Source organism: Osmerus mordax, chromosome 8 (assembly GCF_038355195.1).
Source record: "Osmerus mordax isolate fOsmMor3 chromosome 8, fOsmMor3.pri, whole genome shotgun sequence".
NCBI classification, from domain to species: domain Eukaryota; kingdom Metazoa; phylum Chordata; class Actinopteri; order Osmeriformes; family Osmeridae; genus Osmerus; species Osmerus mordax.
Window position 1 is genome coordinate 2741251 of NC_090057.1, and position 22994 is coordinate 2764244.

Here is a 22994-nt window from a genome sequence, read left to right on the forward strand (position 1 = left end):
TTTGTAGCCATGTAATATAAAGAATCATAGTTATCTTTAAAAAAATTACGTCTCTATAAACAACTTTACAGAACACAATAATATTTAGCTACATTACAGCGGTAGTTGTATCCCCTTCGATAGCTCAGTTGGTAGAGCGGAGGACTGTAGAGTGACACTGAAATCCTTAGGTCGCTGGTTCAAATCCGGCTCGAAGGAGGTGGAATTTTTTGACACTGGCTTTTATGTAGTTATATTTTCCTGTAATGATAAACATGCGTAAGAAATTTTTATTTTTTTACAATTGTATGTGTATAGGCTTCGTTTTATTTGAACTAATCACGTTTAAGATTCCTCAGTGAATGGAGTTTTTGAGATAATTTTTTACATGAATTAACACAAATTGCGGGCAACAGGCAATAATAATAATAATAATTCATAATTGACAGTAAAAAAATCAAATTCAACACTGTATTACTGTCAACAGTAAATCTAAACTGGACAAAGCGGGGAATTAGCCTAAGCGGTAGAGCGCTTATTTTACATACGGATGTTAGCGGTATCGTTGCCCGTACCCTCCAATGTTTTCTACTAACAACATCTTTAAAAGCACTTTCAGAGGGAAGGAGAATACTGGTTTTCTTTGATGTGAGCCAGAACAACCACTAATTTCGTTTTCCTCCAAACCAGTCTATGTACGCCATGCTACTGCGTGCGTACTTCATTCTGTTGTGAGAGCCAATCAGCACACGGATATTTGTCGCTCTGTTGTAGTGGGTTTGTTTGGGTTTAAAGAGCATCTTGGTGATCTGAAAGGACGCGAACGCGAAAATGATTATATTTCACGAATAAGTAAGACAAATAAACTCATTCACGCTTGAAACCAAATTATACATTTCTAGCAATTGTTTTTTTGGCAAGAGCTTAGATTGTCGTGTCCTTCGTGTTAAATTTTGCTGTTGTCCATTTGCTAGCATAACTTAGCCTCCTGCTAGCTACAGTAGATCGAGCTATTACGAGCTAATGTTAGCGTGTTAGCCTACTTCTTCCAATTTAACAACGTATTGCCTTCAGTGCATACATATGATCAAAAACAGATTCAAGACAATAGCGGGCAAGTTCAGCTATTCAGTTTTCAGCCCGGATATCAGATCTGTTCCATGCAAGCGAGTGACAATGTCAGTCAGTGTTGTTTTTGCATGACGTTTATTTGACAGCAACTAAAGATTGAGCACATTTGGGGTGCGTTGCTACGTTATCATCTAATACGAGTCAAGAAGAGGTGACATGGTTGTTGGTAGTTACCAACCCGAGTAGCCCTTGGCCATCGAGCGAGACTGGATGTCCCACATTCCTGACAGAAAAGACGAATCTCCAGGTAACAATAAAAGATAAGGCCCTCTCGTAAGTGAGAGCAATGTCATTGACTGTTTTCTAACTGGTGTACAGCTTCAACTGAATGTTCACTAGTAAGTTTAGGGCAGAAATATGAGCTTCACCTACACAACATCAATTGTTTGTTGCGTCTTCTTGAGCTGTGTGTTTTGGATGTGGGGGCGTGTCTTGTTGCACTCTGGTGTGGGGGCGTGTTCCCGAGCCTCTTGACCGTAGAAAGTACAAAACACTACTATAATATATATATATATATATCAACATGCCTCAGAATAACATTGTTATTTATTAATAAAATTGTGTGGTTTTGTAACAGGCGGCTCCTAAGGGGAAAGAGAGGTTAGCATCATGGAGGCACGGTTTGGCAATGTGGTGTTCAGCTCCCGTTTCGACTCAGGGAACTTGGCACGAGTGGAGAAAGTGGAGAGAGCTAGCTCCTCCCCCTCTGCAGACCTTGCATCCACAGGGAACGCCTCCTCAGCCCTTAACTCCGCCCCCGACTACGAGTTCAACGTGTGGACCAGCCCAGACTGTGCTGGGACGGAATACGAGAATGGGAACAGGTAACCTGGCAACGCTGGCAGAAGTCTCTAGAACATGGGTCTCTGGTTGCTCTGTTGCTGGAGAGCTGCCTGCCTGTAGATTTTTTCTAGATTAGCGAAAACCTACAGGCAGGTAGCTGTCCACGGTTCCCCTGCCACAGACCCCTGCTCGAGAAGAATCGGAAGCACTTTCAATGGATTTCCTCCAATGGGGGGATGAAGATATTGTAGATATTGTACCGTGTGTGTGTGTGTTGCAGGTCATGGTTCTACTTCAGTGTTCGTGGTGGCATCCCTGGGAAGATGCTGAAGATTAACGTGATGAACATGAACAAGCAGAGCAAGCTGTACAGCCAGGGCATGGCCCCTCTCGTACGCACGCTTCCTGGCAAGGCACGCTGGGAGAGGGTCCGAGACAGACCCAGCTCTGAGGTACACACACACACACACACACACACACACACACAGGGGCATCATATTTATGAACACATAGAAAGGCTTCTTTATGAACGGTGTAAAACATGAAGGCTGTTGCTTTTTCTCAACTCTCTCTGTCTCTCTCTCTCTGTCTCTCTCTCTCTCTCTCTCTCTCTCTCTCTCTCTCTCTCTCTCTCTCTCTCTCTCTCTCTCTCTCTCTCTCTCTCTCTCTCTCTCTCTCTCTCTCCTTCTGTCTCTACTGTTTCTTTCTTCTCTCAGTTGGTGGATAATCAGTTCATCCTGTCGTTTACCCACCGGCTGTTGGAGGTGCGAGGAGCAACCACCTATTTCTCCTTCTGCTACCCTTTCTCCTATACGGAGAGCCAGGAGTTACTACAACAGCTGGACGAGAAATACCCCAGCACTGCAGCACTGAACCCCAGCAGGTACACACACACACACACACACATATATATATATATATATATATATATATATATATATATATATATATATATATATATGTATATACACACACACACACAAACACGCACACATTCAACTGAATCCCTTTGGATGAAAGCGCCTGTGGAATGAGTAAGTGTAATGTAATGAGGAGTCAGGTGGCTGAGCGGTTAGGGAGTCGGGCTAGTAATCTAAAGGTTACCGGTTCGATTCCCGCCTGTGCCAAATGATGTTGTGTCCTTGGGCAAGGCACTTCACCCTACTTGCCTCAGGGGGAATGTCCCTGTACTTACTATAAGTCGATCTGGATAAGAGCGTCTGCTAAATGACTAAATGTAAATGTAATGAATCCCTCTGTGTCTGCCAGTGCGAAGGACAGTGTGTACTACCACAGGGAGGTGCTGTGTCACACTCTGGATGGCAACAGGGTCGACCTCCTGACTGTCACCAACTGTCACGGGATGCATGAGGAGAGGGAGCCTCGCCTTCCCAACCTGTTCCCTGACACCTCCACACCCCGACCACACCGCTTCCCAGGCAAACGGGTAACCCACTCTTACAGAAAGTCTCTTTTCTGTGTGGTGGTTGTGGCACGAGGGGTGATATTGATGTGTGCGTGCGTGCGTGTGTGAAGGTGTTCTTCCTGAGCAGTCGTGTGCACCCTGGCGAGACACCCTCGTCCTTCGTGTTCAACGGTTTCCTCAACTTCATCCTGAGGAGAGACGACCCGCGTGCTCATGCTCTCCGAAACATATTTGTCTTCAAGCTCATTCCTATGCTCAACCCTGACGGGGTGGTCCGCGGCCACTACAGGTACACACACACACACACACACACACTTCTTTACTCCCACTTGAAACGTGTTAGGAATTATCCATGAGATGTACAGATGTAGACTGGAGTAATGATGGTGTCTGTGCTGGTGGGTCTGTGTGTGGTCTGCAGGACTGATTCCAGGGGGGTGAACCTGAACAGGCAGTATCTAAACCCCAGCCCTCAGCTGCACCCCTCCATCTACGGGGCCAAAGCGCTGCTGTTGTACCACCACACACACAACCGCTTGCAAAAGCCCAACACACACCCCAACACACACCCCAACACACACCCCAACACACACCCCAACACACACCCCAACACACACCCCAACACACACACCAATGCCCCTCCCCTCACTACCAAGACCACCAATCAACACCAAGCCCCTCCCCTCACCGCCCTTGAGCTCAGCCTAAACCAACGCAACTCCGGGAAAGACTCTAACCCCATCCTCCCAGAGGTCCCCATGGTGACGGAGGAGAATGGCTGGGTCACCACGGAAACGGGGAAGGGAGAGGAGATCAACTGTAATAAGAACCAAGCACCAAGTTCCTCAGAGACCACGCCTCTTATCCCTCTGGAGCTGACACTCACAGACGAGGAGCCAATCCCTGCTCACGAGGGGGGCGTGGCTTACTATGTGGACCTCCATGGCCACGCCTCCAAACGGGGCTGCTTCATGTACGGGAACAGCCTCTCAGACGAGAGCCAGCAGGTGAGCCTCCGCACGGCGACTCGTTCTGTCGGGACGTGAACATTGCTGTAGTCTGTCCCGGTCTGCTGGTGGTGGACAAGATGCTAACCCTGTGAGCCTGGCTGTGTGGCTGCTCCTCTCTGTGTGGCTGCTTCTCTCTGTGTGGCTGCTGCTCCTCTCTGTGTGGCTGCTGCTCCTCTCTGTGTGGCTGCTGCTCCTCTCTGTGTGGCTGCTGCTCCTCTCTGTGTGGCTGCTCCTCTCTGTGTGGCTGCTCCTCTCTGTGTGGCTGCTGCTCCTTTCTGTGTGGCTGCTCCTCTCTGTGTGGCTGCTCCTCTCTGTGTGGCTGCTCCTCTCTGTGTGGCTGCTCCTCTCTGCAGGTGGAGAACATGCTCTATCCCAAGCTGATCGCCGTGAACTCGGCCCACTTCGACTTCCTGGGCTGCAACTTCTCAGAGAAGAACATGTACGCTCGAGACAAGAGAGACGGCCAGTCTAAAGAGGGCAGCGGGCGCGTGGCCATACACAAGGCCATAGGACTGCTGCACAGGTACACACACATACACACACACACACACACACATACACAAGGCCATAGGACTGCTGCACAGGTACACACACATACACAAGGCCATAGGACTGCTGCACAGGTACACACACACACACACACACACACATACACAAGGCCATAGGACTGCTGCACAGGTACACACACACACACATACACAAGGCCATAGGACTGCTGCACAGGTACACACACACACACACACACACATACACAAGGCCATAGGACTGCTGCACAGGTACACACACGCACGCACGTTGGTGGAGCTCAACACATTAAACAACATGCCTTGCCTCTGCAGTTACACCCTGGAGTGTAACTACAACACAGGCCGAGGGGTCAACAGCATCCCTCCTGCCTGTCACGACAACGGCCGAGCCACGCCCCCTCCCCCTCCCGCCTTCCCGCCCAAATACACACCAGACATCTACGAACAGGTACGTGTAAACACACGCACCTACCTTGGAGATAAGAAAGACTGTGTGTAGTTGAGATGTTGTTACTCTTGCACCGTGCCCGGTAAAATACTGACTGTTCCTTGACATTATCCAACCCTGTTAGAACTATGCAGTTCTGTCCTTCGATTGTTGTATGTTTCTTGGGATAAACATCTGCTAAAGTCTGTATTTGTTCCGTGTGTCAGGTGGGCCGTGCGGTGGCCATATCAGCCCTGGACATGGCGGAGTGTAACCCGTGGCCACGCCTCGTCCTATCAGAGCACAGCTGCCTGAGCACTCTCCGCGCCTGGATCCTCAAACACGTGCGCAACAGCAAGGGCCCGAACACACACACACACGCTCAGCCCCGCGTGTACCGCAACGGAAGCAAGGCTTCACCTCCCAAGAGCTGCAGCACGTAAGTGGACACACACACACACACGTCAAGCCTCACGCTCCTCACTGTCACGTTTGGATTGATATTGCCGAGCACCCACCTTGTCGTCGGTGTGTTAGCGTGTGTGTTAGTGTGTGTGTGTGTGTTGCCAGCTACCTGTCCAGCTCGGTGTCGGAGAACGCTCTGAGCGGTGTGGTCTCTAGCAGCCACAGCAGCAGCAGCCAGACTCCCTCCCCCAGGATCCACGTCTCCCCCAGCTTCACCTTCGGCTGCCCGCCGCCGCCGCCACGCCCGCTAGCACGCACCAACACGCACGCGGCCCGCGGAGCCACCAAGACCCTCGGCCCGGTCAGAGGTAGGAGCACTGCCACCTGGCCTCTCTCTTCAGCCCTGGTCTTCCTTTTATCCCTTTTATATCACTCTCTCTCTCCGTCGCCACTCGCTGTGTCTGTCTCTCTCTGCGTTGCCTGTTACACGGCTGCTGTTGTACTTTGTGTTTAGAAGCCTGCCGTCAGTTTGTGTTTGCCTTGTGGTCTACCGTTGGTTTCAGTAGTAGTGGATGGGACATACTGTGCATTTTTACATTTAGCAGACGCTCTTATCCAGAGCGACTTACAGTAAGTACAGTAGGAGTACCCCCGAGGCAAGTAGGGTGAAGTGCCTTGCCCAGGGACACAACGTCATGTTGCACGTCCGGGAATCGAACCAGCGACCTTCTGATTGGTAGCCTGATTCCCTAACCGCTCAGACATCTGACCCCCCGACTGTGGGGCAGGTAGAGAGGAGGAGAGACTGTGGGGCAGGTAGAGAGGAGGAGAGACTGTGGGGCAGGTAGAGAGGAGGACAGACTGTGGGGCAGGTAGAGAGGAGGACTGACTGTGGGGCAGGTAGAGAGGAGGAGAGACTGTGGGGCAGGTAGAGAGGAGGAGAGACTGTGGGGCAGGTAGAGAGGAGGAGAGACTGTGGGGCAGGTAGAGAGGAGGAGAGACTGTGGGGCAGGTAGAGAGGAGGACTGACTGTGGGGCAGGTAGAGAGGAGGACTGACTGTGGGGCAGGTAGAGAGGAGGAGAGACTGTGGGGCAGGTAGAGAGGAGGAGAGACTGTGGGGCAGGTAGAGAGGAGGAGAGACTGTGGGGCAGGTAGAGAGGAGGACTGACTGTGGGGCAGGTAGAGAGGAGGACTGACTGTGGGGCAGGTAGAGAGGAGGACAGACTGTGGGGCAGGTAGAGAGGAGGACAGACTGTGGGGCAGGTAGAGAGGACAGAGCCCAGCTGGAGCGAGGCAGGGTCTGTCCCCCAGCTGGAGACACTGCCTCCTACCTGCCTCACTTCCTCCTACCTGCCTGACTGTCTGACTGCCTCCTACCTGCCTGGCTTCCTCATTGCCTCCTACCTGCCTAATGGTCTCACTGCCTCCTACCTGCCTGGCTGCCTCACTGCCTCCTACCTGCATGGCTGCCTCACTGCTTCAGATTGTGTGCTGGATGAGATTCGGAACCTAGATATTAACCTAATCTGCGGTTGGCTGAGCTGAAATCCACTAACCTGCATGGCTTTGACCTCTGACTCCAGCATGACCCCGTGACCTCTGAGATGGCAGGTCTGTGTGTGCGTGCATGAGTCGACATGGTGAGAGGTTGACCCGAACCAACCGATCACCCATTCTACCCCGACAGCTAGAAGCTGTAGAACAAGGCAGACCTGAGGCCCGTGTAGCTTGTGTTCTGACCAGTCTCTAGTTCCCGCATGGGGCTGAGCTGTGTGTGGTCCTGTAACTGTGTGTGTGTGTGTACCTTGCGTGTCTGTTTTTGTGCACGTGACCGAGAGCGTGTGTGTGTGCCCTGCATGTGACTGAGCCGGTGTGTGTGTGTGTCTCCCTCTTCAGACACTAAGGCACAGGAGAAGAGACGCCCCCACCTCCGCTCCGTCCTGCGGTCTCCTAGCAACAGCCACGCCCCCTCCCGCCCCCCCCTCTCCCCCGCCTCCTCCTCGTCCTCCTCGTCCTCCTCCTCGGTGTGTGCGGGGGGCTCCTGCCCTCTGCCGGCCTCCGTCACTATGGCAGGTCTGTACTCCCTCCAGCCTCCCAGCTTGTCGGCCCTGCTCCCCTCCCTGCAGGCCCTGCCCCGGCCTGGGCTGCTCTCCAAACTGAGCCCCCTGCTCCAGCAGGGCCTAGCACCTCCACTTGCCTTCATCACCGACGCCAGCACCTCCCAGACCGGGTCCACGCAAGACTGAATGAGTGTGTGTGTGTGTGTGTGTGTGTGTGAAAGTTTGTGTGGGGAGGGGGTGGGGGGGGGGTAGGTGTGTGTGTGATTGGTTGGTTGGTTCTGGGAGATGAGTTTGTTTGGTGCCAGTCTCAAACTTCTCTTTCGACGTTCCTCTGATTTTTGCCTCATACGACATCTGCACCTTACTGATTTCTTTTCCCAACACACAAACCTAGAAATGTGTGTTTGTATTTTTGTAATAAAGCTACTGAAGCAGAGCTTTCACAGTGTACAGTCTTAGATAGTCACATAGCAAGGTTCTCAGTTACACTCATATTAGATGCTTCTTGTTTTAGGATCCTATTGTAATATGTTTACGCATCACAGTATTCATGAAAAACGTTTTTTCATCTGAGTGGCCAAATCATGAACAATATGAACAAAGACAATATTGCAGGGACAGTGGGAAGATGTTAATGATGACCTTTTAACATTTTATTTTGCCATGACGCAATTTCAATTCCAATGGCAATGCTGTGTGAGTGTTGTGGCAGCGATTTACAGTTTTTTTTTTTATGCACATTTAATTGTATTTAGCAGATTTTATTATTTCTCTTTTTTATGCTATTTAATAATCATGTGAGCACATTCTCTGAATTTCCCTCCCATTTGCCGATGGTCTTTGTTAGCTCCTCTTGAGATTAAAACACTCTCTTTCAACTACTGAGCAGAGACCTTATGCTCCTGAGACCACACTGTCACAGTGGAACTGTCAACACACTAGTCTCACACTGTCACAGTGGAACTGTCAACACACTAGTCTCACACTGTCATGGTGTAACTGTCAGGGTAACAATTAATCCCAGACCACAGTTGACAAATATGATATCCAGTGTTAGAACGCTGTTGGAATCATGTTTATGATTTCTGGGCTTGGTCCCTAAGTGGATTTTGGCATTTTCCTTCCACAGCCCAGAACGTGACATTACCGGAATACAGACCTGCTTCTAATTGCATATCAGAAGCCTGGAATGGAAGCCACGCTGTTCGATATTCAGACAATACATTCTAAGCAGACACATTTAAAAAAACGAAATTCATGAAGTTACATTTGAATTTCGAACAAACGGCAAACTTATCAGCAAATTTTTATATCAGATAAATCTGAGAGCAGTGATGGCTCAAGCGTTACTTACGTTGTTTTCAATGTCGTCATGCTAAACAACATCACTGATCTAGACCTCTTTTCTTGTGACGTGGATCATTAGTTGGCCTGGCTGTTTGTGTCGCTGTGTGCTACTTGGTCTGCGTGGCCTGTATAGTTACAGTTGGAATGTGACGTGTGGTTAGTCGGTACCTAAAAGTGACAAAAGAAGGGCTGAAGGCATACATAGGTTATAGGTCATGTGTTTTGTGGTTAGCTGGGACTACAGTATCTGTAGATGATCATGTAGAGTCACGTAATATGATGTGGGATTATATGTGTGTGTAACAAGGGGTTATATTACTTGGGGATTGTATTGTATGATATTTAATCCAGCTCAATCCTACACTTTCATACCACCGTTACTGGGCTGGACTAAGCGTGGTTGGAGCCTGTGTTCTAGGTGACGACAGGTGGGCCAGTTTGTTCTCGGCTCAGGCAGGGTTCTGCGTATGAGTTCAGTGTTGTGTTGTTAGCGGTGGTGTGCCTTGCTCCGCCCTCCATTCCCCACCTGGTGCTTCGCCTGCCTTATCTCTGCTAGAGGAGAGCCGTACTTTCCTACACAGTTTCAGCTGGCTTTTCCTCCCTGGTTTCCTCCCCTTGTGTCCTTCCCCTTGATATCGTCATCTAAGGGGACGTTAACCCTTGACCCTCGAGGTCACAGACGTGTTCCATCCACACAGGGAAAGGAAAGAAGCCAGTCTAGACTAGCAGGAAGCCTGAGTGCAGTCTAGACTAGCAGGAAACCTGAGTTCAGTCTAGACGAGCAGGATGCCAGAGTTCAGTCTAGACTAGCAGGAAGCCTGAGTTCAGTCTAGACTAGCAGGAAGCCTGAGTGCAGTCTAGACAAGCAGGAAGCCTGAGTTCAGTCTAGACTAGCAAGATGCCTGAGTTCAGTTTAGACTAGCAGGATGCCTGAGTTCAGTCTTGACTAGCAGGAAGCCTGAGTTCAGTCTAGACTAGCAGGATGCCTGAGTTGTGCATCCAGTAACACTGTGAACTCACACGTCTACGCTTTTATCATGTTGTGCTATTTGTTGTTTCCCATCCACACGCTTACCTACTTGTCTTCATGCGTGACAATACTACTTCATCCTACTCGCCTGTCGTCTTCAGTAATGGTTTCCTGTAAGATGAGTTTTCCTTCTCTGTGTGGCGCTAACCTATCTTCCTGTTCCAGACTGTCATTGTGTAACTGTGTCTCAGTAACAGACTCTTAACTGTGCTGTCTATTACCCCCTTACTGGGCTCATCTTCTGGAATAAACTATCCCTCTGTGGAGAAACTACAGTCTGTGTGTGGGACCTCTACTCTCTCCTGTGTGTGTGTGTGTGTCCTCTAATCAAATATACCCACAGACCTCAATTCATCTTGTATTGGATAGACCATACACACTGGCTTTGATCAACCCTACTCAGTAATGTAGCTATGACCACCATGCACATGCGCCACTCTGATGCATGATGATGTTATTACAGTCGCACTTTTTATTAGATCTGACCTTTAGTAGTCACACTACTTGGCAACAGGACCGTCAGCAAGGTTGCTGATGCATGACTGATACTTGGCTATTTTTAAAGAGGAGTCAGTAACGTATACAATAAGATTCACCTTAATGAAAACATCCAACAATGACATGCTCATGAAGCAACCCCATGAACTAACCCTAATGTACTGATACATTGTAATTGTTATATTGTAGCGTTGGACAGACATGTAACGTTGGACAGACATGTAGCGTTGGACAGACATGTAGCGTTGGACAGACATGTAGCGTTGGACAGACATGTAGTGTTGGACAGACAGGAGGGATGGCCAGTCCTCTCAGCTGACTGCTGCCCACTTGTCTTCTCTTCTGCTTCTCTGTTCCCTGTCGTCCTGCCCCCTCCTGTCACCAGGCGTGAGCTGTCCTGACTTCCTGTCTGTAGTCCAGAGGCGGGACTTCCTGTCTGTAGTCAAGAGGCGGGACTTCCCCATGCGTGGCGGACGAGGAGGATCGGGGGGGCGGACCTTCTCACACATACAGAACCCCACAAAGACCTTCACACAGGTCAGCTCCTGGCACACACACACACACACACACAGGTCAGCTCCTAGCACACACACACACACACACACTCCTCTCTCTCAGGTGTGTTACATGCTCCAGTCTGTGGTTCAAACTGCAGTCTTTGTTCCCTGTTTTCCTCTGTGCCGTCTCTCAGCCCAGTGGGACAGGAGGACCCCTTCACATTCTCTCCTCCGTAGAGTTCAGCAAGTAAGTGTGTCTGCCAGGACTGCCTAGGGGGGGGGGGGGGGGGAGGGGACAGTTTTACACCTGTAACAGAGGCGCTGATGTCAAACTGACCCGTACCGTCCTGTTCCTATGCAACCGTCCAGATGTGAGCTGCAGCCCCGGGCCAGCCGCATTCCCATCAGGAAGATGGACCCGGCCACAGCCCCTCAGCCTCAGCCTCCACCTCAGCCTCCGCTCCTCTCCCCTTCTGGCCCCAGCCTGGCCCCCTCGGCCAACAGGGAGGAGTCGACCACACTGAGGGTTTGGAAGCTCCTGCAACCAGGCCTTCGCCGACACCTGTCAGGTACACCACACGTACACACAAGCAGTTGATACAAGAAATTGTAAATTGCAATGAGTCACAAAGTCACATGCCCATAAAACTGACATGGTCTAATAACCACCTAAATATGTTAGGAACCTTTACATACAAGTGGCCTACAAACACACATCAGTGTCTTTCTTGTTCTCTGCTGTACGTGTATCAGGAAAGGAGGATTCAGTTATGTGCCTGGCCTCCAGGGCTTTGAAGAGGAACTCTGATAGAAGCCACTTCTACAAGGAAGATTCCACCATAGAGACCGCAAAACCACCACAGGTAACTTGGCATACATGTACTACTGCTGAAACGGTTTCCATCTACAACAGGGATGTTCAATCCTGGTGTTCGGGAATGTTCAATCCTGGTGTTCAGGCCCACTGTTCTGTATGTTTTAGATGTTTCCCTGCTCCAACACACCTGATTCAAATGAATGGTTGTCATCAGGCTTCCACAGAGCACAATAACAACTCATTCATTTGAATCAGTTGTTTTGGAGCATTAAAACATGACTGAACATCCCTGAACACCAGGACTGAACATCCCCCTGAGGACCAGGATTGAACACCCCTGAACTACAAGGTTGTTGTTTATATCATTTCGGACACTTCAGAGCCACCCCATTAGCGACAGAGCTGGGTTTTTTCTCACCAGGTCCCGCAAGAGTCGGACCCAGGAGATTCTCTGCTCGAGTCTGTGAATGTGTGTGGGACAGCGCCCCTCTGTGGAGAGGTCTGAGTACAGCACATGTTCTTTCCTCATGGGCTACAACCTGCACCTTCCTACCATGCACCTACCTACCCCCTCACAGCTGATGGCTGCTTGGCTGCTAAGAGATTGATGGCTTCACATACATACATAGTACACATGAAGAGGACTGTAGCACCGATGCACTTTTTGAAACAGAAGTATTTTCCTTACAGCTCTTTATCTACTGTGATTTTAAATGGTCATGTTGAAAGTGTATTTTGCTTCCTCTTAACCCTTTGCATGAGCGATGCGTTCATGATGGACGTTAGGAATAAACTGTTCATTTACGGCACAACTCACAATATTTATAAATGAGCAAGTTTCCTGCACATAGCTGATGAACTATATCTGTATGTTTACTGCTCTAGTGGTGTGCAGTGATGGGATGCATATATCGATGTAACAGTATATTCCTGGATGGTTTTGTGAAACAGATGGACACCAGATTGTGTGTGTCTTGCTGTATGACCAGATAAATAAAATAAGTAGTCTACTGTTATCATGATAATAAATTGTATTTGTTTCTTTATTGCATTCAAAGCTCTAAATGATGAGTGAAATTTCATAACATTAAGACACATGAAAGGAAGTGAGAGGTGTATGTGTTTAGGCACAGTGCCAGCTAGTGTCAATACCAACTGTGTTTTAAAAGAACCACAACCAGAATGATTCACACACATTTTTATTAGAAAGCACTCCTGTACATACGGGGAATTATGTCTCTGTGGAAAAGCAGGAAAGGATGACAGGTGTATGGGTAGAGAAAGCTGGAATATTCTTGCTAGTGGCACCAAGGATCTTCAGGGTAGCCCTGGCCCCAATTTCTCACACACACACCTGTAAAGAGGCATGAATTCACTCAACTTGGCTAAAGGCACAACATCTCAATCATGTAAAACGTCAAAAATACACAAAAGTAAGAGATCAAACTGTAAGCTTGAAGTCACTCACCCCATCATTATTACCAGGAGGGGGAAGGGGGCGGGAATCTACTCCAGCTTCTTGGGATTGTTGACTGCAACGTAGTGATACAACACGACCAGCAGGAACAACGATACGCCAAGCATGTTGGCGAATATTGCCAGCTGAACGTCCGTAACCATCCTGCAGAATGGCAAACACAGCTAGCTACATTACCCGTTGCGAACATCAGACATTGACAAGGCGGTGCCAAACTACTACTAGCTAGCTATCTGACGGCTAACTAGCTCCAGTACTAGTGCAGCCAGCTAGACTAGCTTAGCATCTGAGCTAGCCTTCGCTAGCGCTGAATGAAAAAAAAGACACGTAGCAAGCTAGCTAAGATCCTGAAGCGCAATGGCTATAACATCTACATACTCTTTTAACTTTTGTAGGTTCGTTGAAATCTTACCTTGTTCTTTTTTATTGGCTGCTGTACAAAATAAATTCTAATGGATAAGCAGGGTCTGCTTCAGTCAGCTTTCAGATCAGATGCGAACCTCTTCCGCTGTTGGAAAGCCACGTCACGTAACTTCGTTCACAACGATTTTCTTCTTTTTTTTTCTTTTTTTTTACCATTGCTGAATATTTATTGTAGCCTACAGCAAGGCAAATATGAAACATCAAAAATATTATTTTCACAAACTGAGAAGTATCAATGAAAGGAACATTTAAACAGAATATGTATTTTTATCACTAGGTTTTGGAAATGTTTTGTAGGCCTATTGTTGAACACTTTGATTTATGAACAAAATGTGTCCCTCACATGAGAATAACATTCAGGTTTTTTGTTTGTCTCTCCTGCATTAATATCCCCAAAATAAAATAGTATTTTATAGTATTTTGAGAAACTTAGAAAGTTAGCCTTTCTTTGATTTGATCACTTCACTAGGTTAAGCCAGAATAGTTGGTTGTGTGGAGAAAGATATACAGTGTTCTTAGTTTCTATTTAGTGTTAAAATGTTCCTTTGCTATCTAATGACGTATGCTGAAAAATGTCATTAGATTGTTACAGTGTCATTTAAGATCTCAAAGTATGTTTTATTGACCTTGGGAAGCACGTTTGGAAGTCAGGGCTTATCGGTTTTCGAGGCCGGCCGACGGAGTTTGCGTCGGTTTCCGTGTATTTCGATTACAGTTAATACTTACAATTACAATTTGTATCTTTAGTTGAAGATAATTTGACACTAGTGACAAGATGATAATGCAATAATGTACAACATATCATCCTCACCAGAGGAGGCAACAGTGTGCTCATGTTGTCAGCAGATGTGGGTGTCTGGACTCGTATGAGGCAGGAGTGGCCGAATGTTTCGACATCGCCTCCCGGCGTGCTTGAGCGGTAGTTGCTAAAGCTAGATGTAGTGTCCCTAACGAGGATAGCTGTTAGGGAATCTCGATCAAGAGGGAATCGATTTTCAAGTTGCTGGATTCAGAGCCTTGGGATTGCCATCATGGCTATGTACGAATATGTCACTCAAGAGCAGCTGTCGGGCTTCGACAAGTACAAGGTATGATCAGAAAAAACTGCATTAGCAGGGCTTAGAATATTTCCTGGAAAGAAACCCTTCGTGGATCGTTCAAGATCATGTAGTTGAGCTGTAATGTAGTTACCACGAGCCACTGTGAGCCATTTACGTTCTGTTTTAGTAACAAGTGTAAGTTAAACTAAAACCCGATCCTTAGTAGAAGCATTTCCGATGAATATCGCACTGTTACGTTGTCTATCGTTACCTTTCCACCGAATAGACGGAGCCCATTGATGTAGACGGCGCCCATTGGTGGATGACAGCGCGTGCATATAGCTTACTGTTAGAAGGATGCAATCTAATCAGTTTGACTTGCTTTGACTAAAATAAGCATTGTTGTGATTGAAAGGCGCTCAAGGGAGATGGTTAACATTAAGTATCTATAGTAATACTGACAGGAAAACACTTGTCACGCCTCTGACACGACACCTCACCGAGCACCCAGCTAACCCGATTATTAGCACGCACATCCCATTGAATCTTAGCTGAAATGCCAACCTGCTGAAATTAATATGACGACCTAGTTTGTACATAATTAACGTATGATAGCTAACGTCTTTATCCTTGGTTAGTTGATCTGGCTGAGACGTAGCTAGTCCTGAAAACTCACTGGACCCTAAATGTCCTTAGCAGGTAGAGGTTAGCTTCGTCTCGTTGACCGTTTCTCCTGACCTGTGGGTTTCCGGGTGTGTGTAAGAGAGAGGTGTGAATCTGTCAGCCACCTTACATTTGGGGTCTAAAATAATGTTCAGCCGTGAACGCATATATCTGGGTTTGGCAAAACCATGTCACTGCTTGAACAAATAGCATTTTGTAGCCATGTGGCTCAACAGGGAACAGACTGGTATGAGGTATAAGACTGGTATTGCTCATACGGCTTTCAGCTACCTTTTCAAACCTCAGAGCTTTTTAGTTGATGTCCAAATCACTTAAAAATACACTAGTAGATGACTGTTTAGGGCCAATTAACCCTACACAGTGGATCACTACCAGCTTGTGTAGGCAGCAGGGATTCCTGTTCAAGCCAGGGGGAAGAGGAGGGCTGTGTGAATGGAGATATTGTTTACTTCATGTAGTCACCAGTTGTCTAGGTCATGCTTGTGTTCTGCTCAATGTTCAGAAGGACATCATGCATGTATTGAATGCTCTTCACATTCTCACACACACACGCACACACACACACACACAGACACACACACACACACACACACACACACACACACACACACTGGAAGGTTAAACATAGAGGTCAAATGGCTGCTCTCAAGTAACTCCTAGACTCTCACTCTTTTTCATCCTGTCACTCTACCTCTTCTTGGCACCCTCCCTCTGTCTTTGCCATCACCATGACTACAGTGCTGTGCTGGTGGATTGGTGTGTCTGTGTGCAATGTGTTTGACGCCAACGGATGTCTGGTTACAAAGATAAAATTATGTGTCAATTGTGCTCGCTATGATTTGACACGTGTGTGTGCGCGTGTGCCTCTCCAGTACAGCGCAGTGGACTCTAACCCGCTGTCTGTCTACGTCATGCACCCCTTCTGGAACTCTGTTGTCAAGGTGAGCAGAACACACACACACACACCGTGTGACGATTAAAACGATTGTCTGATAGTCTTCTCTTGCAGAGTGTGTGACAGTGTGTGATATCTCTATGCTAATGAGAGCTACATCATTCATGAGGTTTCCATCACCTGTTGAGCTACAATAACAAAGTACACCAAGTCTCTCACTAAACCGTCTCTTCTGCTCCCCTGCTGCCCCCCCCCCCATCAACAAAAATATCATGATAAATGTCAGCTAGTTGCAAAGGGCCTATTTTAAGATGTAACTGTCAGTCGCTCAGTGCCCCTGTACCTCTCTCTCCTCAGATCATGCCTACCTGGTTGGCTCCTAACCTCATCACTTTCACAGGGTTCATGTTCCTGGTCTTGAATTTCGTCATGTTGGCCTTCTATGACTACCACTTCGATGCTTCAGGTGGGTCTCTCTCTCTGTCTCTCTCTCTGCCTCTGTCTCTCTCTCTCTCTCTCTCTCTCTCTCTCTCTCTCTCTCTCTCTCTTTGTGTTCCTCTGCATGTACGTGTGTGTGTGTGTGAGCACATTAAGGACAAAGTCCACTTCTCATTGGAGATGTCTCCTCGTGACTAAAGGTTTATAGCCAACTCATAAGACTGAGTAAATATTTTGACAAACACACACCATTACCAACTCCCTTCACGATTCACCCAGAAAGCTAGTCAGTTCAACGAGGTATACAGTGATGTTATGCACACACACCTGCCTGTTCACATTATAACCCACCTGTGTGTGTGTGTGTGTCTGTGTATCAGCTGAAGGACACATGCATGTCCCCAGCTGGGTATGGGTCACCGCCGGGCTCTTCAACTTCCTGGCCTACACTCTCGGTGAGTTTTAATACCCATCTCACTTAGAAAGACAGAAAAATAAAGTCGGCATTTCAGAATGTAGGATGCCCACTTTAACTTTGGGCTAAATTGAAGGACTAGGATTATATTGTAATCCTAATCGTTAGGCTAAATTTGCACTGCAATAACACTATCGCTCACTGGTTAAACTGCATTACATCTCTTCTCTCAGCCGATTGACAATGAGTGTATGAATCCCAGAACTCAAATTGCTGCTACACCGTTGGTTGAGACTGTTTTCTTCCATCAAACCCTCTACTTCCTCCTGTAGATGGTGTGGATGGAAAGCAGGCGAGGCGTACCAACTCCTCCACACCACTAGGGGAGCTGTTTGACCACGGGCTGGACAGCTGGGCCTGTGTCTACTTTGTGGCGTGCGTCTACTCCATATTTGGCCGAGGGGAAACTGGTGTGGACGTGCTGACTCTGTACTACATCCTGTGGGTGGTACTCTTCTCATTCATTCTGTCCCACTGGGAGAAATACAACACTGGGATACTGTTCCTACCTTGGGGATATGACATTAGCCAAGTGGTGAGAACACACACACACACACCTTTTTGAACTTGCTCTAAAGTAACTGTGTCCAGGAAGGTGTTTTGTTTGAACTCCTCCTGTCTCCTGTGTTCTTAGACCATCTCCATTGTTTACATCATCACTGCGGTGGTCGGCGTGGAAACCTGGTACCATCCAATCCAGTGGCACGTCCTCTACAGAGACCTCTTCACTTTCATGATCCTAGGTGAGCTGTGATTGGTTAGTGTAGTGCATACGGATGTGCTCCGCGTAGTGTGATTGGTTTAGGGGTGATGGAGAGGTTGTGGTCTGATGTGTTCTCGATCTTACCCTCCAGGTTGTTCGTTCACTGTGACACTTCCTATGAGCCTCTACAACGTCCTAAAGTAAGTTGGGGGTCAGATGGCTGAGCGGTTAGGGAATCGGGTTATGGCTATTGATCAGAAGGTTGCCGGTTCAATTCCTGACCATGCAACATGACGTTGTGTCCTTGGGCAAGGCACTTCACCCTGCTTGCCTCGGGGGGAATGTCCCTGTACTTACTGTAAGTCGCTCTGGATAAGAGCGTCTGCTAAATGACTAAATGTAAATGTAAGTAATCAGGTTGGAAACCTCTGGAACTCTGACATCACTCTCTCCCTTTGTACTTTGTATCCTCCTAGTATGGACATGATTAGGTCAGTGGGGCAAAATAGGCCTCTAAGATTGCGTAGAGGAAAAATACTTTAATATTGTGAAATTTGACCCTTTGTTTAATTGGTTAAGGTTGGGTTTTTAAGTTTCTTGTTCATTCCTTTACAACATTTTATGGGAGGACAGTCCAATAAATGAATAAAAGTAGACATGTATCGGTTAGTGGGGCAATGGTTAGTGTTTACTTTACTTTAGAGTAAAGTAAATGTCAGAGTGTCCTGTGTTGCTGCCCAGGGGTCATCGCAGCAAGACTCTGAAGCACAGCAGTTTGTACGAGGCCTTCCTCCCCTTCCTCTCCCCGGTCCTCCTCTTCCTCCTCTCCACCCTCTGGGTGGTGCTGTCTCCCTCCAACATCATCCAGGAGCAGCCCAGAGTCTTCTACCTGATGATCGGAACAGCCTTCGCTAACGTCACCGTGAGTGGCACACACACACACACTACATACACACACATACACACAAACACACGCACACACATACATACATAGACATGTACTATCCCAGAGCTATCATAGCACTTAACAATGCACAAAACTGACCTGTATTTGTCTCTCTGAGTCAAATCAGACTCTATGAGGCCTGCTACCTCAATTTTGTTGTACTTTTGCAATGACAAATAAAGATATTCTATTCTATATTCTATTCTATAGATGTAAACACACGCCCATGCTTGCCTGACCTTGTGTAAACACTGGTGTGTGTCTGTTTCTCTGCAGTGCAAGCTGATCGTCTGCCAGATGAGTAACACTCGTTGTCAGGCTCTGAGCTGGCTGTTGTTGCCCCTGGCGGCGGTGGTGTTGCTGGCATTGAACGGTGTTGATGAGTCTGTGCTGCTGTACGTGTGGACGAGTGGAGTAATACTGGCACACATCCACTATGGAGTGTCAGTGGTGAGTACGCACACACACACACACACACGTGTGAGTTGGTATGTGTTTGTTCTTGTGAGATGATTAACCTTTGCCACTCGTTCACTAACAGAGAGCAAGGTTTAATGTCAACTTCCTGTGTGCCCCCCCTCCCCACTCAACCCCACCCCAGGTGCACCAGCTTAGCGACCACTTCAACATCTATGCCTTTTCTCTGAAGAAGCCCAACAGTGACTGACAAGACGAGGAGCGAATCGGCTTGAAGGAAGCGGAGGTTTAAAGCCCTCCCACTTCCCTTTTGCAGCCAACCGACACTTCACTTTCATCATCACGGAAAACAGCCACCCAGCCTCCTCTACCCCAAGGACATCTCTATCCAGCTAGACAATGACCCTCCTATTCTCCTTCCCTCAACACACGCGCTTACCCTAACTCTGGAACCATGAACAGTTTCAGTTTGGGGCAAGTGCTCTGGACTACAGGGGTGGTACTTTGGGTTCTGGGTTCCGTGATTGGTGATCGGCCAATTGGTTGAGCCAATGAGGTGTGCTTGTTTCCTAAGGAAATGTGCTTCAGCCGCAAGGACAGAAGCCCAGACCAGCCTCACACACACACACACACACACATTCACACAACACTTACTTGACACAAACTCACACATTCACAGGTTGTTGTACACAGACACTGTGCTGACACACGCAAACACACACCGCACATCTTCTGATCTGAGAAGGTGACACTGACTCACAGTCTCATGAATGTACAGTATAATATTGCCTTGGGGAAACATCATTTAGGTCTCCGTTAGTTTGATAGATAGGCTTCACAATAATGCAGCTCCAGCCCTGACCTTTCACCTCTGAACCGTAACCAAGGGTACAACCACACCTGCTCCTGGGATGTGCGTCAAGGTCTTGACCAGGGCATGAAGGCGGAGTTTAATCTATTTTGATCGGATTTTCTGTACAATTGAGAGGAAACTCTTTATTATTTATATATTGATGGGTTTTTATTTATAAAACAAAATCTGATATGAAATAGTCAGTGATCCATTTTGAAATTCTCACACACATATACACAACACACTCTGGTGATGGTTGTCTGAGTTTTAATGAGGTCATTTTCGACCAATCAGGGTTAAGCCTTTTGGAGGCAGGAGTATTCATACCACTAACCAGGTTGACCTCTGACCTGTCAACCTTTGACCCTTGAACCGTGACCCCTGTCTGAACGCTGACCTCCAGGCTCTCCTTGCCCTCTGAGGTGTCGTGTCAGCATGCCGATTCGCTCTTAAGTTCTTTTTGTTTTCACTTTTAATTGTATTTTTATTTTCGTATTTGTTATTTCTTTCTCTGTTGCGGGGGGCGATGCGTGTGCGTCGGTTGCGCTGAGCTTGAATGAAGAGTGTGTCCCAAAGCCGTTTGCGGAGGGGACTCGCTCTGAGGGAACAAGCTGTCACTGGTCACCGCAAACTCCACGCCACCCTGTTGCAGACACATCACATGACTGTGCTCTCCATATTACTGTCGCAGACACATCACATGACTGTGCTCTCCATATTACTGTCGCAGACACATCACATGACTGTGCTCTCCATATTACTGTCACACTGGCGATACGGCCATCAGCTCTTGTTTTCTCCTGTGTTTTGTTTCTGGTTCGTTTGTTTGATGCTGCATTTCTGATAGTTTTTGATTGTTTTCCCTCCCGGTTTCCCACGAGGAGAGAGTGGAGATGCTGGTGTGAGCCGCTCCCCCATCTGCCCTCCCTCAGCCTGTCTGCTAACGGGCTGGAGGACCAGGAGACTGCAGGGGCCTCCTGAGGGGGGGCTCCTGAGGGGGGCCTCCCGAGGGGGGGCTCCTGAGGAGGGGCTCCTGAGGGGGCTTCTGATGGGGGGCCTCCTGAGGGGGGGCTCCTGAGGAGGGGCTCCCGAGGAGGGGCTCCTGAGGGGGCTTCTGATGGGGCTCCTGAGGGGGGCCTCCCGAGGGGGCCTCCCGTCCTCTCAGCCTCCGCTCCTTACCTGCACTGATCTGAAACCACAGGACAGGTAACAGCGCTGTGGTGGACACCTGCAGGGTGATCTGCTTAGACCTGGCCGTCTGGTTTGAGATTAGTGCTGGTGACCGGTAAAGAATCAGTAGGGAAGCAAGGCGGTGTTGTTGTGAGTTTTGAGGTTCATCAGATAGGACTGTGGTTGGATTCGGAGGGTTGTGTAGTGACGCGACTGTGGAACTGTGACTGATAACGCCACCAAAACAATGTTGCTTGTGTGAGTAGGAGGTGTAGTGTGTGTGTGTGTGTGTGTTGTATGTACGTCTGAATGTTTTGAATGTACGTGTGCAGAGACACATGCAAGTATGTACCTTTTTATGTATGTAAGTATCAGTATATGTGCGTTTGTGTAAATATATTATTTTATTTTCCTTGTTTTTTTATGTGAACTTTGAGTGAGATTTCAATCCAGATTCCCTCAACACCCCCCTCTCCCCCACCCCCACCCTGAAAATGGTTCCTGTAGGATGGACTGGGGAACTGGGAGACCAGGGATTTAGATGGAACAGAGGGATCATTTCCCCCTGATACTGGCTCCTAACTCCACCCATCACCCAAGCAACAGTTAACGACTATGGATAAAACCGTGGAATCTGTGACGATGTTTGTTGTTGTCTGACGTGACGCGGGCCAGATGCTGCCTGGCCCGGTCTGGCCTGGGTGTGTGACCAGGGCCAATAATATCATGTTGTATTTAACCTGTGACAAAAAGGACTGTCCAATTGAATAAACATTTTGTTTAATCATTTGCCTTGACTCCCACTGATAGGATGATGTCAGTCGGTGGCCGTAAAGATGCACGACAATTAAAAGTGTAACTTTATCAGAACGATATTGGATCACGTAACCAGTCAGGAGAGAGTGGTCAGATGAGTGAAGCACAGAAATCACAAACGTCCTTAAGTACAATGAATAGGTCAATACAATTATAGTTTCCACAGAACGTATCCTTACAAGGCACAGCAGGTGTCACCATGACAACATGGTAACTCATAGAAGTCTGTTTCTGCATATCTCCAACTTCCTGTCTCCAGTGAGTCTGGGCACATGTTCATATCTATAAGTGGACTGTAAAGGGGCCTCAAGGGATGACCTCTTGACCTCATAGGAGACAAGTCTCTCTTATACAAACTCTGTGTATCACCCACCTACATACCTCAACCTTAAAGAAGTGGAGAACCGAAGGGAACAGTTTCTATCCTTCTGTAGGTTGAGGGTAGTGACTCTGGTGACCAGCAGGTGTCAGTATAGAGAAGTACTTTCAGCACTCATACGGCTGACGATGCCATCACCTGCAGGGTGTGTGTGTGTGCTGGTGTGTTACTGAACGTCACCACCAGGTGGGGCTGTTACCTAGAGAACTTTTAGGATTGCAAGGTTCTGACCTGGTCCCAGCTTGGCCACGTGATGACACATGAAGCGTTAGAGTAAACATAACCCTTCACTGTGGGAGTCTTAGTGCATGTGCAGTGGCGCCTTAATGCACGGGTTTAC

At 48.0% G+C, this 22994-nt stretch overlaps 3 protein-coding genes and 1 non-coding gene across 9 annotated transcripts in view; 3 read left to right on the forward strand and 1 right to left on the reverse strand.

Annotated features, from left to right (window-relative positions):
• ost4 (oligosaccharyltransferase complex subunit 4 (non-catalytic)) overlaps window positions 1-13558 on the reverse strand; it is a 118530-nt gene extending 104972 nt beyond the window's left edge. The window contains exons 1-2 of one of the 2 annotated variants that reach the window (XM_067242264.1): window positions 13407-13558; window positions 13122-13292 (exon numbers count right to left, since the gene is read on the reverse strand). In XM_067242264.1, coding sequence (XP_067098365.1) covers window positions 13445-13558 — 114 coding nt within the window. In that variant the 3' untranslated portion in view covers window positions 13122-13292; window positions 13407-13444. Of the gene's footprint in view, window positions 1-13121; window positions 13293-13406 lie in introns of those variants that run through there. The other variant, XM_067242265.1, reaches the window with a different exon arrangement.
• On the forward strand, window positions 114-198 carry trnay-gua (transfer RNA tyrosine (anticodon GUA)). Its single transcript is given in 2 exon segments — window positions 114-150; window positions 163-198. It is a non-coding gene; the product is annotated as a tRNA-Tyr (tRNA).
• agbl5 (AGBL carboxypeptidase 5) lies at window positions 715-12948 on the forward strand. 5 transcript variants are annotated; one of them, XM_067242455.1, is made up of 18 exons: window positions 715-831; window positions 1197-1357; window positions 1688-1934; window positions 2174-2345; window positions 2610-2776; window positions 3163-3340; window positions 3430-3608; window positions 3741-4326; window positions 4683-4852; window positions 5169-5304; window positions 5511-5722; window positions 5854-6056; window positions 7586-7762; window positions 11010-11185; window positions 11313-11368; window positions 11491-11690; window positions 11866-11984; window positions 12360-12948. In XM_067242455.1, exons 3-18 carry the CDS (start codon window positions 1720-1722, stop codon window positions 12441-12443), a joined length of 3030 nt encoding a protein of 1009 aa, XP_067098556.1. In that variant the 5' UTR covers window positions 715-831; window positions 1197-1357; window positions 1688-1719; the 3' UTR covers window positions 12444-12948. The 5 variants fall into 5 exon arrangements, with proteins under 5 accessions (XP_067098556.1, XP_067098557.1, XP_067098558.1 ...); XM_067242456.1 differs by having other exon boundaries at window positions 757-1357; window positions 11010-11161; window positions 11316-11368; XM_067242457.1 differs by lacking the exon at window positions 7586-7762 and having other exon boundaries at window positions 757-1357.
• Window positions 13559-14748: 1190 nt separating the features above from the next.
• Window positions 14749-21325, forward strand: selenoi (selenoprotein I). The gene is made up of 10 exons (XM_067242104.1): window positions 14749-14926; window positions 16435-16503; window positions 16815-16923; window positions 17276-17350; window positions 17643-17905; window positions 18005-18113; window positions 18225-18273; window positions 18815-18995; window positions 19296-19469; window positions 19621-21325. Exons 1-10 carry the CDS (start codon window positions 14870-14872, stop codon window positions 19726-19728), a joined length of 1194 nt encoding a protein of 397 aa, XP_067098205.1. The 5' UTR covers window positions 14749-14869; the 3' UTR covers window positions 19729-21325.
• Window positions 21326-22994: the final 1669 nt, after the last annotated feature.

What these genes read in the sequence shown, in the direction of transcription:
- agbl5 (XM_067242455.1), top strand. Translation starts at nt 1,720, where the DNA reads ATGGAGGCACGGTTTGGCAATGTGGTGTTCAGCTCCCGTTTCGACTCA. An exon ending in GCCATAGGACTGCTGCACAG is followed by an intron (nt 4,853 to 5,168) that starts GTACACACACAT and finishes TTGCCTCTGCAG; the next exon opens with TTACACCCTGGAGTGTAACT. An exon ending in TCCTCCGTAGAGTTCAGCAA is followed by an intron (nt 11,369 to 11,490) that starts GTAAGTGTGTCT and finishes GCAACCGTCCAG; the next exon opens with ATGTGAGCTGCAGCCCCGGG.